General features: G+C 32.8%; 1 protein-coding gene and 1 long non-coding RNA gene across 3 annotated transcripts in view; one reads left to right on the forward strand and one right to left on the reverse strand.

Moving 5' to 3' along the window:
* On the reverse strand, positions 1-17,077 carry LOC133320429 (endocuticle structural glycoprotein SgAbd-8-like). Of its 2 annotated transcripts, none has more exons than XM_061528900.1 (4): positions 16,681-17,077; positions 926-1,022; positions 662-753; positions 1-176 (listed from the first exon to the last, which is right to left on the reverse strand). In XM_061528900.1, exons 1-4 carry the CDS (start codon positions 16,705-16,707, stop codon positions 39-41), a joined length of 354 nt encoding a protein of 117 aa, XP_061384884.1. In that variant the 5' UTR covers positions 16,708-17,077; the 3' UTR covers positions 1-38. The 2 variants fall into 2 exon arrangements, with proteins under 2 accessions (XP_061384884.1, XP_061384885.1); XM_061528901.1 differs by lacking the exon at positions 16,681-17,077 and adding an exon at positions 7,751-7,872.
* LOC133320430 (uncharacterized) overlaps positions 16,913-19,817 on the forward strand; it is a 6,417-nt gene continuing 3,512 nt past the window's right edge. The window contains exon 1 of the long non-coding RNA XR_009753792.1: positions 16,913-16,975. This is a non-coding gene — a long non-coding RNA (uncharacterized LOC133320430). The remainder of the gene's footprint in view (positions 16,976-19,817) is intronic.

Raw genomic sequence — 19,817 nt, forward strand, 5'->3', positions numbered from 1 at the left:
TTGTTTGAAATAAATCACAGTTTAATTGAATCTTTTTATTAAATCCTATTATCTCGGAGTCTGGCGACGTAGTCGAGGGCTCTTTGGATCTGTGGTGGGATTGGCGGTGGCGTCGGAAGGTGATCGCCGGTGGGGTGGAAGCCGAACTCATCAGCTGTGTACAGCACGCGGATCACCTGGGAAAACGGTTGAGATATATCGTCACTTCTGCAACAGCTGCTTTATATATAGCAAACAATACTTCTATACTGTATATTTATGTATGTAAACAGTTTTTTGAACACGTTTTCAATTTTTCAAAATGTATTCTCTCAATATAAATAGCACGCGATCAGCTGATGTGACTGGCGGACCTGCCTTCACACTTTATCTTATCTGTGGCCGGCTGTAACGCGACATGCGATATATAGTTTAAAAAAGTGACGCGATGAGATTTACAGCGTAAGATTATATACGTATTTAAAAAGCAAAAGATTTTCACTTGGATATGAAAACTATTGTTCACGCCATCTCGTGAAATATTAACATACTATTAAGAAACCTATAACCGTTAGATATTTACGGAGAGACATGAAAATTAAATTAATTTAATTAAATTATTTACCAAATAATAAAGCGTGATGTTCCTATTAATTTATACATTTAACTTATTTTAATATACCTGTCCATCGGGAGCAATGTACTGATACTGTCCTTCGATCAGCGGCGCTTGTTGGCGAGGCGTCGAGCGCTGCTCGTGATAAATACCGCCCTCTAGTGACAAACAATGGAACTAAGAACTCACCATAAACAAAACCAAAAATATACTAAAAAAAAATATAATAATAAATAGAAATACTTTTAAAAATCGATATAAATTTCTCTATAAATTAATTTTATTGTTTAATTAGTGCTTGTTATAATAAGTTTAGCTTTTATTACTAACCAGTCTGTAACGCCCATTTGAAGGAGCCATCTTCGTAAGGTCCGTCAAAATCGTTTCTTACTATTTCGTCCCTTTGACACAAAACGCTGCCGAGAATCTGAAATGCGTTTTTGTTATAATAAATTGTAACAAAAAAAATAAGAGGAGCTGTATTGACTAAGGGGTGAGTTGGCGGAGGGGAGAGGTGTAGTGAGGAGAGGAGAGGAGAGGGGGGGAGAGATTATTTAAAGAGCCCTTTAGGATGTAATTGTTCATTATTTTGTCAATTTGGAAATAACAAGTGATTTACCAAGAAGTCGTAGTTTTAATTATTTTCTTTAAAAAGTCAGTTGTGTTTTGTAATGAAGGTAATAAAATTAATAGTACATATTGAGTAATTGTTCGAGGTACAGTCTCAATCATGACTCTCACTGATCGGCGTTACTACCAGTAACGTCTTGCAAAATGGCTGAAGCCAGTATTTAAGGTTTTCAAATACAAGTTGAAACTTAAATGTTGCCATTACAAATTTAAAATATTTCAGTATTACATATAATTATATAATCAGTCATAAAAATAATTTTATGGAAAATAGTACATTTTAATCAATAATCACGGACGGCGCCTTTGTAACATAATTTTATTTTAAGGTGGATTTATGAGTCTATCCTAAATTCGAAAGTTAATACGTATTAAATATTTCCGATTAACTTCACCTCAGTCGTTTGATAAGTGCATAGTGAGTTTGTCTTTGATTCGACTCAAAAACCATGAAGTCTAAAAGAATGATTGTTGGAACTTAATATCGTTGTACTAATTTTAATCTAATGAACTAACATAGACTTATATGTTTAATATCTCCATAACTATATATTACAATGCGTTCCAGATGACTCCCACGTCAGAGTAATTTAGAAAGATGGGGTAAAGGTACAGAAAAAACTTGCAACATATGCGGGGAGGTCGTTGGAACTAAGCCTTTGCTGGTGGGACGTAGGTTACTCCTGGATAGTGGTCAATACTCGCGTCGTCACGATAGAGTTTTAGAAATCATACGTGAAGCGGTTAGTCTTTCGGTAGCCAGAGTGCGAAGGGAAATTGCCAAAAACGACCGAACAATAAGTTTCGTGTGAGAAGTCACTATGACTATAAAATTAACATCAAACCAACTCTATCATTGAAGCGGCTCCGAATAGAACTATAATGATGGATGCTGATGAGAAACAATACAAAATCCCAGAGGATACTTATGAGTCGGCGTCCAGACCAAACATATTTGTAGTGTTAATAGAGCTCACGGTTCCTTGGGAAGCCAACGTCCTCAAAAGACCATGCCATCAAGGTCAACAAGTATTACGAGCTCACTAACGAACTCACTAGGAATAGGTTCGTCGTAGATTTGTAGGCGGTAGAAATATTGGCGGGAGGTATAGCAGCTAGATCTCTCTACAACGTACTAGAAGACTTGGGCGTGTCCAGAGCTAACATCAATTCATTCTTAGAACCTACTTCGAAGGCAGCCCAAGTTGGTTCGTTTCTAATTTAGTTAGGTAGAGAAAGGAACTTGGACGGTGGAAGTGAGCGTTTAACGCGCGTTAGATAGGGGCTTTAAACCTGCACCTGGTTTAGTCCCAGGCACTATTGAAGCTCCTCTCCCTGCAACCATGGACCCGGCACCGCACGGTGAATCCATGGAATGCTGAGCGGTTTCGTCTCATATAACCATTTTTTACAATGGAAACAGAAAATAAAGAATTATGAGTTGACAGCTGTCAAAATTAATATAAGTCACGTTCATAAGTAAACTGTCGTAGTCAGCCTACTTGTTATTAATAATTATTAAACGTATTAATTATTAGAGTTTACTTTGTATATAAGAAAGAATATTTAAAGTATTTTTTGAAGTACAACTGAGAATTTCTTTTCTGCATAAAATAAACAAGGCGAATATGAAAATAATCCATATATATATATGGATTATATAACATTTATATAAATATGTAAATGTTAAGTTGATTTTTGTTTGCTTCACAAACTTTAAATGTTTTGCACCGATTCAGCTGACATTTTGACAGGATATACAACACGCTACAAGGATTCTTTTGATCTATTTTTTCACGATATTAACATACCCCTTTTTATTTATTTATTTTCTTACGAAGGGAGATCTTTCAAAGACTTCCGACCGCGAGGTACACGGCCGAGGCATGTGGGATTTCCACCCACTAAAACCCCTCGACGTTCTCGGCGCAGTGCGTAAGCTAGTGTAACGGGGGCGGCCTGCCATTCATCCGTTCACTACGCACGAGCCTCTAGGGAGTCCGCCTTCGGTAGGAAAGGTGGGCCCCACCCACACCCTCCTTCCGTCTCTAAGAGCTGCCTGCCAGAAATGCAAGATCTCCAGCTCTCCACTTGCCTGGGTTATCGGGCATCGGATTACCCCTCCGACACCCGCAGGCTCCTCGCACTAGGGATTCATTCGGCAGGCATAAGCCCTCTGCCTCCGACCCAGCCTTCGTCGGCGCATGGGCGCCGAAGAGGGATCGTCTTTCGTCCCTCTTTCGGCAGTCTCCTACCGCGAGATGACAACCTCACAGAAAGAGGCCACCGCTGCCCAGGCCCTCTCACTACCGACCGTAGCCTGAACTACGGCCGCAAGCGATATGTCCGCGCCAACCTCGGTGACTAGTTGGCGACGCTCCGTTTCCTACTCAGGGCACTCCGCTAATGCGTGGTCGGGCGTGTCATCCGAGCAAGTGCAATGATGACACGCCGCCGTCTCTCCCAACTATGTGGCACAGATACCTCCCGGAACTACCGTCTCCCGAAAAGATCTGTACCAGTCGGAATACTAACATATCCCTAAGTGCGCCATCAACCAGCCAAAACTCTGCAACGGCACACGATTATAAATAAAAAATTAATGAACAACATAGTGGAAGCAACGATTTTAAATACATTTAAATATTTATCACGAGATGTGAGTCGCGAGTTATTATTTTACAAAAGAATTTGATTAAAAAAAATCAATTTCAAGATATGGAGAAATAAAAAAATAACCCTTCAATTCGGAGATACCTATTTGTCAAAAGTTGTCGAGATTTATCTTAAAAAAATATTTCCAAAGCCTGTCAATTAAACGAATCTATTAAAAGCCAATCAATTCTACACGACACTGGCAGAATATACTGTGCACTTCTTTGCACGAATGAAGGCCATATTATATAAAAAAAAACAAAACAAAAAAAATATCATAGTGAAATTATATAAATTATCTATACAGAAGATTTCTTCTCGACAGCCTGAGATGTTTCAAAATCAATTTCAAAATATTTATATCCACTCACCTTTGACTTACAAGTTAAATTAAAACCACGCCTATATCTAATACGTCATGACACATGCCTGACGCGTCTCTGAACACGCTATTGGTACACGAAATTTTGGATTTCGTTAACTCAAACATAGTAAGCGTGATTTATTTTTTATATAACACATGTGTATTTAATATTGAAATAATTTTGCTAAAATTTAAACTGTCTATAAGATTTTTTGATGAGGAACTATTTAGATTATAGGTAAAGTCACGTTAAAAGTATACCTACGTAAAGATTAATACATACTTAAGACGTCAGAACATATCTTTTAAATTCTGACTTTCTAAAATAAAATCTGTGAAACATTTTTTTTATCTGATAATTTTTTTTTTAATAATTTAAAATACATTCTACTTTAATTACTATTTAATATATTCTATTTCAAACATTATTATTTAATTTTTGACGTCTAAAGATAAAAAAAATGTCCACTGTCAATGTCATTCGAGATTAAAGATGTCGTAAAAATATTTCTAACCAAGAATTTAATAAAGATGTACAAATATTTATATCATTATAATAATTTTAAATTCAACACGACCATTGTTAGATTTGCATGAATAATTAATGATGTTTAAAAAAATACATAAAGCCGAATACACACTGACAAAATTAAGTTGTATAATTTAATAAAAATAGAAAAAAAATAATCCACATCTTTGTTGTAGTCATTATTTTTTGTGATTCTTTTAATTTTTGGAACTAAAAACTAAATTGACAGTTCCAATGGAAATATGTAAATTGCTTAGTGAAACGACTTTTGGATACCAGTACGAGCCCGCGGTTCTGCTGCAAAAATGTCTATGGTGGAACCAAAATCTATACCATCTCCATGTTTATATCTATCTGTATGCAAAATTTCATCGAATTACGGTAATTTTTAATACAAATATGCATTAATAAATCAAAAATATAATATATTATTAAAGTAATTTTTGACCCCCAAATTTCGGCTCCGTAATGTCGAAAGTATGAACACTTTTTAACGTAAGTACTAAACACAAAATAATGAGATTTAAGATTTTTTCGAGTGTTAATTTAAATAAAAGTAATATTTTCGGATTTACTACGCGTTACTTTATTATTTTAAACCACATACTAGCGACATTTCGATTACTTTTCAGCAACAGTGATCACGGGCAGACGAGAAAAACGAAAAGTAGTTAATTTAAAAAAAAAAGCGTAGTAAATTCGATAATACTAGTTTTATTTTAATGCAAAACGTCCTTATTTAAATATTTTTAATCTATATTATAGATAAAAGAATACTGCAATGATTAATACATTTAAGATATCCGCTGCGAGTTGAATGTTCGTAACGCAAGTTTTGCAAATCACTAAAAACGGAGTAATTCATTAATATATTTTCGCTATGATAGATTTGTGAATTACAAACCGAATACTCTCCGTATGTATTGTAAAGTAAGTCTTGTGGTAAGGGTGAGGAAGATTAAATCTATTTTACGTGTGATGAAAGTCTCTGGAAAAACTGACCAAGTTACTTTACACTATATTCATGGTTAATAGTAATCCTTAATGCAAGCCGAACGAATGGTTGCATGGTATCTATAAAACAAAAACAAAAACGTGATCCTTGTACAAGAACTTGTGGGTAGAGAGAGGAGCTTGGACGGTGGAGGTGAGCCTTTAGCGCGCGTCAGATAGGGACTCCTTAAACCTACACCTGGGTCGCAAGTCCCAGGCGCAGTTGAAGCTCCTCTCCCTGCAACGATGGACCCGGCACCCGCACGGTGAATCCATGGAATGCTGAGCGGTTTTGTCTCTTAAATATTTTTAGAAACAGAAAATTATCTTTAGCCATTTTCCTAATTAATTTCGTTAAGTTGACGTATAAGTTTTATCATGGGTATATATTTTTTATCGATATGATTTATTACTATTTCAAATAACTGAAGGACATTAATTATCTGTTGAAACTTGAAATGTCAACTATCAATATGTTTATAAAAAAAAGGAAACTAAAAGAGAGAGGGAGAGAGAGAGAGAGAGAGACAAACAAGATCTACTAGAAACAAAACATAGACGATTAATGAGAATTCATAATAGATAAAGAAGCAAAATGTTTCTAATATTCCGTACCGTTGTAATTGTAATACAAAGAGGAATCCTCTATAGTCTAAATAAAGTATAAAGTAAAATAAGTTTCTGTTGTATTGTATATATACTCAATAAATGAACATCAAACACCCTTTGGTTCTTATTTCAATCTATTTGGTATCTAGTATTTGTCCTTTTAAATACGTTAGTGTATAATTTCATACAGCTGACTCTTACGACAAAATGTTATATGCATTAGACTAAGCATATATTGTAATAGCCGTCTCTCATTAAATAAATATATGTTGAAGTAAACATGATTGTAGAAATACAAATCGAATGCAGACTATAAATACAAATAAAGGCCTTTAAAGGTTATATCCTTATTGCGATCAGGAATTCTATATAACTATACAAACTTCTTGCTCAAAATGGCTGAATGTCGTACAACAGCTGTCAACTGATTCATGAAAACTAATTTTAATAAAGCCAATTTTTATAAAAAAAATTCTTATACAATTTGAATATAATAATATATCAGTTGAATAGTTAAAACATAAATATTTTAAAATATCTTAATTTATACGGTAAGTGTTTGAACACGTCTGTTATTGCAACTGTCAGATGCCTTGAATTGCAACGGAATGTCAATAGGTTTTAATTTACTTATAAGTATTCGTAAAGTGCTCCGTGCGGCTAAAAATATGTTTGAGTGTCAAAAATATTCGCCATTATTACATTAGTCGAATTCCTTCTCGATTTTTCTACATAGTATTCAAATATATAATATATCGTTCGTTAAATAAAAAAATTCGAATGAAGCCATAGGTTGAATAAAAAAAGAAAAACACAATAATCATGTGAGTTTTTATTAATTTTACTACTTAATTTTATTTTATTGTATGTAACCTTAATAACATAGAGCCTTTTTATGAAAACTTCCTATTATATTTAAGAATACCTATCATCGATATAGTGCCGATATAAATAAACATATATAATTGAATTGCGCCCGCCATTATCAAAACTAATATTATCGCGCGTAACACGAAATTCGTTTAGGAATTTATGCTTCCTTTATTTCACCTTGAAAAATAAAAAAACATGTAGATTTAAATAATAATGTTAGTTTTTTCATAAATTTCAAATATGCTTAAACAATATTAAAATGTGTGGGATTCCGTCGCCATTAACGAAATTCTTGAATAGTATTACGCAAAATTAATTTTACGAGTTAAGTAACGCGTGAGGTCGAGCTTAAATGTTTAGTGAACAGCTACATAACGTTTTTTCTTTTTCTTTAAATAACTGGTTTAGAAACAAATATACATATATGTACGTATATATTTCTTATTGTTACAATTTTTGTTTTATTGAGAATAAAGATAATTTTGTCCCCCTTAGTCCTTACCATGAGATAACACGTTTTCATTGTCATTGTCGCGATGATAGTGTGTGTGAAGATGTATGAATTAAAACTATACACTCCACGTATTCAGTTTCATGGTGCGAGCTCCTGGTAAGAACATAGTATGATTATACCTCTTTATTATTTATATTTAATGAAAAGCCACTAAAGAAATCAACAGCGATTTATTTTTATTTAATCGCAATAAAAAAACATGAGTCCAACACGAACAGCCTCATCTTTATTTAAAGTAACGTTCAAGACGTGACGCCTTAAATGTAAAAATAAAAATTTATTATATCGTACCGTACAAGTCAACTTTAAAGGAAACTTATTTTCCGACATAGAATAATTTAAATTTTAAACACGCTCGCAGAATGACCGGTGAATTAATATTATGGTTGGAGAATCTGAAATATATATAACGAGACAGTATCGACGTAGGTTTACAAACTGTTAACGCTACGTATGTAGTAAAGCAAACATGTGGTAAGGTTCAAGCGTGTTATTTAAAACAAACAAACGATAAGCAGAGCTCTTGTGAATTTAATTTTAATAAATCAATCATTTAATTTCATTTTTGGACTGTCGATTGAGATTTTTTTGTTAAAAAAAAAAACTTTTAGTTGCCTTATCTGTGGCTATGTAAGTACAATCAAAAGTAAAACTATTATATTAAAGTAACTTTTCGCTTATTTGTACCATTATACTGGCTACGTATCTGTTCATCATTTATGTGTTATATACATAATCGTGAAAATATTAGTAAAAGATAAAAAGAGTAAGTAAAAGAAAAGAGACCATATACGTTTTGTACGTTACGCCATTATGTCAAATATGCGAAGTGTCAAATTTTTTTTTTAATTCGACTGGCTTGTGCTTGACTGTCAGTCAGTCGACTCACCCTTTTCTTGTAGACACCCAAATTATAATTCGAAGGAAATACAGACGCCGGCAAACTATACCAATCACTTGCTGTGCGCATGTGGGAGGGATTCAATGGCTGTGTGGACGTGAGGAAAATAAGTGACAGGAGATTCCGACGTCAAGACTTCCAATACACTTAGGGATGGATGAGAGGGCGTCCTGGACCTGTAGGGTCTCTATGAATCCGGTTTCTTAGAGATGAACTCATAGCAATCAATACTAACAGATGGTTGGTACATAGGAACAGTGTCAGAATATCAGCGAGCCTTGTGCTTCGCCAAAAGTAAGGTTCATGCTTTCGTATAAGCTTTTTCTGCATGTACTAGACAAAACATTTACAATGAGTCATTGTCGTCTAGACGTAAAAGAGTGCGGGTTCGAATACTGGCAAGTACCAATGTGATCTTCACCGAGTCATACGTACTTTCTAAGAGTATTTAGACACCACTGACAGACGGTGAAGGAAAACATCGTGAGGAAACCTGGTCTATATTCAAATTATAAGTTTGAAATCGCCACCCGTCTTGAGCGAGCGTAGTGATTAATATTTTAGACTTCTCCATGTGAGAAGATTCGTTTGCTCAGCAGTGGGTTCCGACAAGCTGATGATGACATATCTATTACTTGGTTAAGGAGAAAATATACTATTGTATTTGAATTTATAAAATACACTTCACCATAGCAAGGTAGACAGTCATCCCAGGTTATTTTTCAATAGCTGACTAACATTAATTAAGGTAACATAGAGGCTCATCAGCAGAGCGACCAACACGAAAGAGATAGTGATGCTCTGAAAAAAACAGTGCTTGGAGTCCCTCCGCGCGGGAGAAATGAAACTTCGTAACGCGAAAGTGAAAATAGGAAGGGGGGGGGGGGAATCAATTTTCAGTAAACTCATATTGTTTCTTTAAGACAAACTTTATAAAAGTTGCTTACAATTCCCAATTGATCCACCCGTTTACTCTCGCTCCCTCTCTCTATTCCCCCTCACCAAGAGCTTTGAATGTTTTACGCAACCTTGTTGGAACTCGCGTCGGAAATTTTTCTTGTTAAAATTTTCATAAAATAACATGATGACATGAAAGTTTTTGTCACATCCCTAGTTAGTAATAATCAAAATGGCGATGGAGGTATTATTTCTCATGATGAAAACTAGAGATATACGAAACGTCCTGAATCCCGACGACTGTCCGAGTGGGTTGCATGATTATTCTTAATTCTTGGATCGTTTTACAATCTCCAGCTCCACTAATCTAATCTACCTTCACAGCGAGGAACTAGTATAACCGCTCACCTTTCAATGTACACAGATAATGTTATAAGAGGCTCTGAGACTGTGACCTGTTCAAAAACATTTTATATATATATATATATATATATATATAACACAGATTTTTTGTCAACTTTAAGAAATAGAAAACGTAGCTGCAGGTTCAACCGAAAACAGCCAACATTTTAAAAATGAATAAATGGCTGGTAGCGTGTTTGCCGACCTAATATCCTAAACTTATTGACAGATTAACTTTGGCAATGACTGTCTTTGAATATAATCTGTTGGAGCCTTGAACATTCGAGGTCAAGCTGTATTTGCGCGTATCGTTTTGTACAAGTGATAATTTTTTAACAAACTCTTAGAAAATAATCTTTTTTACGGTATTGTAACTTAAAGGAAAAATGGTTCTAACACTGAGACTTCTCTGTCCGTCAGCTGGTTTGACACACGGTTTAAATTACTATAGATAATATATTTCTTACTATAAAAACATATAATAAATTTATATATAGACGAGACGAAACCGCTCAGCATTCCATGGATGCACCGTGCGGGTGCCGGGACCATCGCTGCAGGGAGAGGAGCTTCAACAGTGCCTGGGACTTGCGAACCCGGTGTAGGTTTAAGGCCAATATCTAACGCGCGTTTAAGGCACACCTCCACCGTCCAAGCTCCTCTCTCTACCCACAAGTTCTTGTACAAGGATCACGTTTTGTTTTTGTTTTATAGATACTATGCAACCATTCGTTCGGCTTGCATTAAGGATTACAATATATAATTCTATTTTATTTTAAGACAAGGTTTTTCCCGCGAATTTATTCAGAGCGAGAGGGAATGCTAGCGATCAATTGTGACTTGTAATTAATAATAAATTTTGTCTTAAAGAAACACTAATTCCTCAAAAATCTAAAATACTCCTTCCTGTTTTCATTCAAACACTACGAAGTTTCACTTTTCCGCGCGGAGGGACTCCACTCACAATTAATTTTTGATTGTTTTACATATGTCATTGATAGTCGGATGATATTGTTATTACCTTAATATGATATACACTATAAACTTCATAGATGTGTGAAATATAATATAGGATAATTTCATATTTTAGTTCCTTAAATAAGCTGTTCCAACGAAACTAAACTAATTTATAACAATATAAACATGTGTCACTCTCGGAAAAAAATATATACGTCATGTTGACGTTGACACACTTTAGACGTTTCCAATGAAGAAAAATATTTATCGAATTTAAATTAATGTATATTTTATAGGCTTATCTCTATAAATAATATCTTTGACATTTAAACTATTATTTTCTCAATTGACCTCAGTTATCTGTACAAAGGTTTTTGGCTTGTTATATGAATAATGTTTTACAATTAATATCTGTCAAGGAAAGGCGTCTGCTGACATGGCGATAACGAAATTTTTAATTCGTTAGTCTTATTGTTTATTTTTATATTGATAAGATATGGAATAGTCTGTTTTACTCTATATTAACTAAATAATAATAAAGAGTATATTCATAATGTTGGTATAACGTAATATTTGTAAACTAAGTTGTTATACTGAGTATATGTTATAATATTTATGAAGAAAAATAGGAAGCCACCATATTTAAGTACTGGTAAGAAAAATTTATGATTGTATGAGAATTATTATTAACATTTAATGAAAGCAACGAAAGATATCAACGACGACTTTTTTTTTTTTAATTTAATCGCGATAAAGAAACGCGAGTCCAATACGAACAGCCTCGTCTGTTATCGTCTTTATTTAAAGTGACATCAAGACGTCAGTCTTAATATGTAAAAATGAAAACCACTTATATCATACAAATTATCTTAAAAGGTATTTTATTTACTACTATTTTTGTTATTTAATACTATTCTTGTATTCGGAACCCATAAAATAGTATAAATATTACTTAAAGGAAATGAATTTAAACATTATTTTTATTACAAAGAAGTTTTAGTTGTTTTAAAACCTATTTTTTTTTATTACGTCGCTTTGACAAATCATGACGCAGATTAAAAATATTAATGTAAAGCCATTTAATAATATAAATAATTTATTGCGAAAATTATGTAAACATAGGTTTATTCATGGATATAATAAATAAATTATTATTATAATATATATTTATTATATATTAAAAATTCGTGGTGGCCTGGAGGTTAAAGGCCCGCCTCTCATACGTGAGGGCGCGGGTTCGAAATCTGGCAAGTAGCAATGTGATCTCTTCCGAGTTATATGTACTTTCCAAGAGTATTTAGACACAACTGGCTTGAACAGGCTACAGCAAGCCTTGGGGTCTAAATAGCCCCAAAAAAGAGCTGGTGCAGAAGTCAAGGGGAAACCACTGCAACTATCTTCCCATGACAGTCATCATGTACACGGATCACTGATACGTGATGACCACGACGAGTCTAAAGACTCTTGCGACGATAAAGAAGAAACCTTAAACAGTCCGAAGCCTTTATATATCCCAAGTTATAACCAACGTTGTTTATTACAGCTAAGTGTTACCTTTCGCGTTTGATCATAATAAAATATTCGAGAGAATTCACATATATCGGGTAGTTAAGTATAAAAGTATAGTGATATTAGTTACATTGAGATTAACTTCAAGGCATTTACTTTTCTATGAGTTTCCATAAAGAACAGTTACCCAATATTCATTTCGTTGAATTATAAAAAACTAGCTACGCCCGTGACTGTGTCCGCTTGAATTTTTTTATAATAGACAAATATATGTTCAGTTTTTTTCAAACATACCAGTAGCTTAAGTTGCTCCTTGTGACATTGTCTGTGTGAATAAAAGTGGAAAAAATCTATCCAGCTGTTCCATAGATAGGGCAGAACAAACAGACATACAAACAATAATATGCTTGTTTATAAACATTTAGGTGGGTTCAGTGGAAGTTTTTTTAATTTGAAATTACAAACAGACGGTACAATTTGTATTATTTGTATATAAAATTAAATTTAATCAATGATAAACTCACTGACTATTCGTATTTCGTTAAAGATCTCTTACTAAACACATTATATAGATGTATTAAATCCACCTACTTTATAAGATATTAAGAAAAAACATTCAAACGCTATATATAATATACTTTTAAAATCTGAAAAAATTATATATGCTTACCACGAGTCTACATCGTCACTACACACGAAACGTTTAACGTTTCTCATTCAATAGTACGTTAATATTACGTGAGGAGATTTTATTCAAAAATAGTTAAAACTCCGTATATAGTGACGATACTTTACATAAGCACACGGTTCAGTATCATACAGCCAAAGTTATCAAAATTAATATAAAACCTTTTCCGTATCTATTAATAAAAAAAATCTCAAACACCATAATGTATAAGGCAATAATAACATTTAAAACCATCTTGTATGAATGGATATTGTTATTTTTTCTCACGTCAACTATTCAACGTATTTTTTTTATCTGTGGATAAAACTGGCACAAGGAAAATTATAGACATTTAATGTAAAAATGTTTGATGTTATCTTTATATTATAGTTTATTAATTAGATTTATCTGTGGAATTTAATCTCATATTAAACCTTAATATAAAGTTATTTTTTATATGAGTTCATCAAAAATTCGTTTATTAATGGTAATTTAAGTTTTAATAATCTTTAATACGTGATGCATAGAACATTCAGCCAATGTCATGTAAAATTGAAAATATGAATAAAGTAAGATTAAAATTATTTTAGATTTAATTTGAATTTTAAAATGAAAATTTACATTCTGTTGTTTATATAAAATTCCTTAAAGAATATAGTTTTGTTACGGCTTGTGTTATGATTAAAAAATAGTAATAATAAATCACTTTCTGTATTAATTCCTTGAAATACTCTGATTTCATCTTGCTATTATAAATAATAAAAAAAATTCTTTGTCACATTCCTCCATATCCGATATAAATTAAAAATGTCCCTTAACTGTCATTCAAAATATCGTATACAGTGACATTTTATTCCCGCCAATATCCCGCGTGTGTCCACACAGAACTCGTGGTTATAATTCGTCCAACACATGAGAAACGTCGACATTGACAAAACATACCACGATTCCAGCTCGAATAGAGACATAGCATAAAAAAATCCTATTCCGAAATCTCGTTTCGTTATATTCGGTGGGATTAAAATGCTGCAGTTACCACATGTTTGCGTAATCACACTACTTACGCAGCGTTTAAGGTTTTTTACTCATAAATCTCCGTAATTAATCGTCCGACGATGTTAAGCAGACTTACGGCACGGATATTATAATTTATAATTAATTATAAACACATTTCGATCGTGAGTTATACATCGTAAGAATAAAAAAATCTTCTAAAAATATAGTTATAAAAAGAAAAGTTAGGAAAAATATAAGATTTTTAATGCTGAATAGTAATATACAGGTTGTATATTAATATTTTAAAACTTGAAATAAACCGCGGCGTTAACCTCTGACCTGTCTTGCATCGTTTGACGTTTATGGTTTTAATTTTTTTTTTCAATTATGTGGTCGTAAATTCAATATCATTATGCCATCGGACAGATGTTTGATCATTATCACAACCTGTTTGTTTGATATCTATTATTATAAGAAATAAACAATAAATATAATTAAAAATAAAAAAAATTACCATTTTACTGGTATATTATGAGTCAACATCAAAACATTTTTTACCTTGCAAACAAAATAAGAGACTACTTTTTAATACTTGTAAATATATATAGAAATACACAAATGACAATATTATTTAAATATTCATAATTTTTTTTTTCATAGCGTTCAACATCTTTTTTTTTAATTCGAATCAGCGCCAGGGGAAATCAATTTTTCATTTGTCTCTGATCACGGCCACAGAATATAATATATAAAAAATGTAAATTTATGATAATATCAGCTTACAAAAGCATGAATTAATTTAACACAGTGATAATATTTATGCAGCAACATAAAAAAGAATCAATTAAGATTGTTATTAGTTTCGATTTAAACATATGAGTTAAGACAATCGTGTCGAAAAGTTTAAATTGGATTTAAATTAACTACTAACATGTTTAATTAAGCTAACAATTTGAGTGTTGCCAGTATGGCGGCAATAATTGGATAGATTTCCATAGAATTTTGTAACTCTATCATTCGATCCTCGGCTAATGAATATTGTTGCTATATCATCTAGAAAAAAAAATCTGTTAAAATCATCACGCGTTCTTGGATGATTGTCATGTTAAAATTGGTCTTTGATATAAGAGAATAAAGAGGTCAACGAATTAAAGGCTGTCGCGTTTTGTAAATATGAAAAGGAAATCAGCTAGGTCTGTCGGGAGAGTGGAGTTATCTTCGAGTTACTCGTAGAAAGATGCAGACTGGCGTCAAGATGCGATTCAATGAGGCAGATGCCATGGGAAAAACATACCTAGTGTTCATATTAAAATACATCGCGTTATGTGTTGCTGAACATAATCAGGAAAATTCTGAGCTGATATTTTTTTTTTTCATTATTTACAAAAAAGGTTTTATGTTGACAATAAACGACTCTGGACTTACAAAATCTAAAAACAGATGGTGAAATAATACCAAAGGTTACTATGTATATATATATATATTTGTATATTTTTTTAATAAAATCAAATTAATTTTTTTAATGAGATAGATATATAAAAATGTAGACGAGAATTAAATTTTATCCTTACTTCTAACTTTTAAGCAAGCATTGTGTTGAATTCGACGATCAACTATCTGAGAATATAACGAATTGTAAGATTTTTGCATCTTTATATACAGATAGTCTTAATTTCCCTATACACATGATACGTAACTTAGTCTATGGGAAACGAACAACTGTCTGCTTTTAGTTTGTATGTGTGAAACTCATGGTACAGTCACGGAAAATGTACTAACACACTAAATTAAATGATCATTGAGCGAACACTATGTGTCGAATTAAAATGCAATCAATCTTTATTTTATATTCATAGTTCATTATAATGGATATGGATTTTTAATGTTGTTTAAAATTACTACCTACTATATTTTTTTTTTATTTATCATCGCCTAAATCACTGGCAATGAATACACGTGAGTGATAATTAAACATGCCCTCTAAATGTTTCGCTGAATATGTGTAGCCTTACCGCATTTTTGTCGTTACTATCATACACGAAGTTTTATTTAGAAAAACTGTAAACTATACGTGTGCAGTGTGACGAGGCTAACTCGTGGGAAGCTTATTGAAGAACCTTTTTTTTGTATTTGTTTTAAATTTTAAACATATTTTAAATACTGGATATTGTCACGCAGGGACAGTTTTTGCAAAAAAAAAAAAAAAATCAGTTCGTTTGATAGTGAAAATAAATGGTATTTAATATATTCAAAAAAAAAAATATAAATGATATGAACATAATATAATATATTTGACATATTTTTATATCATAATACCTTTATGTTTATTTACATACAATCCTCACCTGGCGAATGTAGAAACATATTATTATAGCCTACACGGAATATAAATAAAACGGTTATAGAAAAGAATATAGACTTTCTGCTATTTTAGACTTTTCTTTTACCACATTTTAAATTTAATTGAGTTTTTTTCAGCATATATATATTAAAAACCACATACAATAGTTATAAGTTTATAACCCTATTCTATAACGACGTATGATTATATAATGTATAAAATAAAATAAATAATATAAAAATACTTACCAATAAAAGTCCAACTAGAGTCTTCATTATAGAAATAAAAATTAAAAATGCTACAAAAAAATGGGGGCGAACAAAAATTTTATATTTATATCGCGCTATGAAACCTCCTTGCTAGTAATTCAAATATAATCTGTTAAGCGCAATTTTTGCCGCGTAAATGACAATATTAATGACAGTTCGACTGACGCTTCAAGTTATAATAATTGAATAAATAAAAGCTTGTGTTGTCGTATGGAAGCCTTTACAATCACTGAGTATAAGTTTAACTGAACGATGGTGGCTTATGACCTTATTGGTGAGTGTAGCAATTATCACAGAATGTTTGTTTTGGTTTACGTAAAAGAATTATCGATCTGGTAACGAATGAAAGTAATGAATTGCACAACTTCATTCACACAAAAAAAATCGTTGTGCGTTTAGAAATTGTATAAATTTTATTGTTGTACCAAATTTTGTTCGATGTCGAATATCGAAATATTCTTTTATGTAAATAAATTTTAACAGAACCTTATTCAATAGGATGTAATAGTCAAGGTGCTCTGTGCACTTAAAAAGATCTCAAACGATTTTAAAACGACACGTTTCTTTGTAAATTAATATATAACCACAAGATAAAATGCTGTTCTCAATACACAACATGAAATTGGTTCCTAGTTGGAAACATTTTAGAGAAAAATATTTACAAAGATAATCAGGATGAATTATTACGTGATCTTTAAGTCAGTATAATTCGTCGATCGCGTATTCTAGGATCGCTGCTTGGTAGCTATCAGATATAAAATATTTCCTTGCTGCTTTCATAATCTGTGGAGCCGACTAAGCTAAATGCGCACGTAATGTAAACTTCGATCTATCTATCTATCTATCCTTCGAACTATCATATTTATTACGGCATTAAATTGTATATACTTGGCTATTGACTCATTATACCAATACCTTATTAGTATAAAAAATTCAAAATTTTGTATGTATCGATGTGTATGTGTCGATGTTTGTTAACATTAACGCTGAAACTACTAAATCTGTCTCTAAGCAGTAATAAGCAAACGAAGAGTCTGATTAAGGTATTTTTATAGCCTCGTTTATTAATTACGTGGTGTAGTCGTCTGTATGTCACGAGATATTTAAATGAAACTAACTTTTTCGGATACAGCGCGATTGTTTGTTTTACGTTTGTTATAATTTCGTCTCGTCCGTTGATCACGGTCGATGTAAAGGGACGGAAACGTCGTAAACATGTATTGAAAAAAAATTATAATATAAAACGTAATATCTGAAAAACTTAGTTTAATTTCGACAACAAATATTAATAAATTCTACGCGGACGAAGTCGGAGACGGGAGGTAGTATATATGAGAAGCTCAACGAATTAGCACTATATCTCTATGTATCCCAGGTCGCTTTTATTTAATACATTAATAAAATTCATCATAGTAGTTTAATTATGATAAAAACACGATTTTGGTACTAAAAATAATCAAATGCAAATTATTAGGGTTGGCCTTTATTACTGGTCTAGTGTCTTTCTAGCAGTGTTCCGTAAGATTATCTATAGATACGGCGAAAATAAACTTGTGTATATAGTTATATTTCATGTTATAGCAACAAGTCGTGGTGTCCTGGAGGTTAAAGGCCCGCCTCTCGTAAGTGAGGGGCGATTTCGTAATCTACCAAGTAACAGTGTGTTTTCTCCAAGTCATAGGTACTTTCTAAGAGTCACCACTGACACACGGTGAAGGAAAACATCGTAAAACCTGGTCTTATAATTTCAAATTATCAGATTGAAATCGCCAACCCGCCTTGAGCGAGCGTGGTGATTAATGCTCTAACCTTCTCAATGTGAGAAGAGGCCTTCGCTCAGCAGTGGGCTCCGATAGGCTGATGATGATAATAAGAAACAGAAATAATTCATTTGCGGTACTTTAAATTGTGTCGCCGAGTTTCGTGAGATAAAGTCAGCTGACAGACGGAGGGACGTGTCTTACGTTTTACGTGTCTTGCATTTCACGTAACGTACATGTTCGTAATAGGGATAAAAATTCCATTGTATATAGTACTTATAAGTTATAACAAAAATGGTGTTTAAATACAAAAAAAACTTTGTTCCCGCTATTGCCGGAAACGCCGATAAAGATAATATGATTTTAAAATATAATGTTAACATTACATTAAGCTATCATGGTTGAAGTAACCACGGAAATTTTTTTCTCCATTAATAAATCTCAGACAAAACTTCTCATCATTCCATGGATTCACCGTGCGGGTGGCGGGTCCATCGTTGCAGGGAGAGGAGCTTCAAGAGTGCCTGGGACTTGCAATTCAGGTGTAGGTTTAAGAGGATCCTATCTAACGCGCGTGGACCGCTCACCTTCGAGTCACGGACACACAGCCATACTTAATAGCGCAAAACAGAACCATACATTTTAAAGTCGGTTAAGGTCTTCATCAGATTATTAGCTGCAACACGGGATTGAGCAAGTCCTATCCTTTCATATCTACCTACCTACCTACCTTTTATAGTCCCACGCTTTTATAATTTCTTTCACACAATAATACATAGTACACATATATGACTTCACACGACAAATTTGGAAATTCCGTTCCCAATACAATAACTGTGTTGCATTTAGTTAGGAAATATTAGGTAGTTTCATATTCTCATAGTTACGTTACTAATCGAAACATGTAATCGGTGAAAAAAATGTGGGTACTTTTATATTTTTTGGTCTTTAAGGCAGTTGGATTAAGACAAAGTCATATTATTTAGTAGTTACACTGCAGTCACCTTTTTTCAGTTAATACTAACCTTCAAAAGACAGCTGTTAAAATTTCATGATATTCTTTTCATTAGTTTGCGAGTTATTGTGCTAAGAGTGACGCTAATTTGTTTTTTTAAAAGCAATCAATCAAAAACAATTTCGTTTTTTAAATCTACACTGCTTCTTGATGGGAAAAAAATACCGTTCAAGCGAAAAACTGGCTTGAAAAGTGTCATGGGGACTCCGCTCCATCAGACACAACAATAAAACGTTGTTTGCTGAGCTCAAACGTGGTCGTAGAGACACCGATGATGCAGAACGAAGTGGACGTCCTAATGAGACGGTAACTCTAGAAGACATAAAAAAAATCCACAAAAT

This window comes from Danaus plexippus (genome assembly GCF_018135715.1).
Source record: "Danaus plexippus chromosome 29 unlocalized genomic scaffold, MEX_DaPlex mxdp_36, whole genome shotgun sequence".
NCBI lineage: Eukaryota > Metazoa > Arthropoda > Insecta > Lepidoptera > Nymphalidae > Danaus > Danaus plexippus.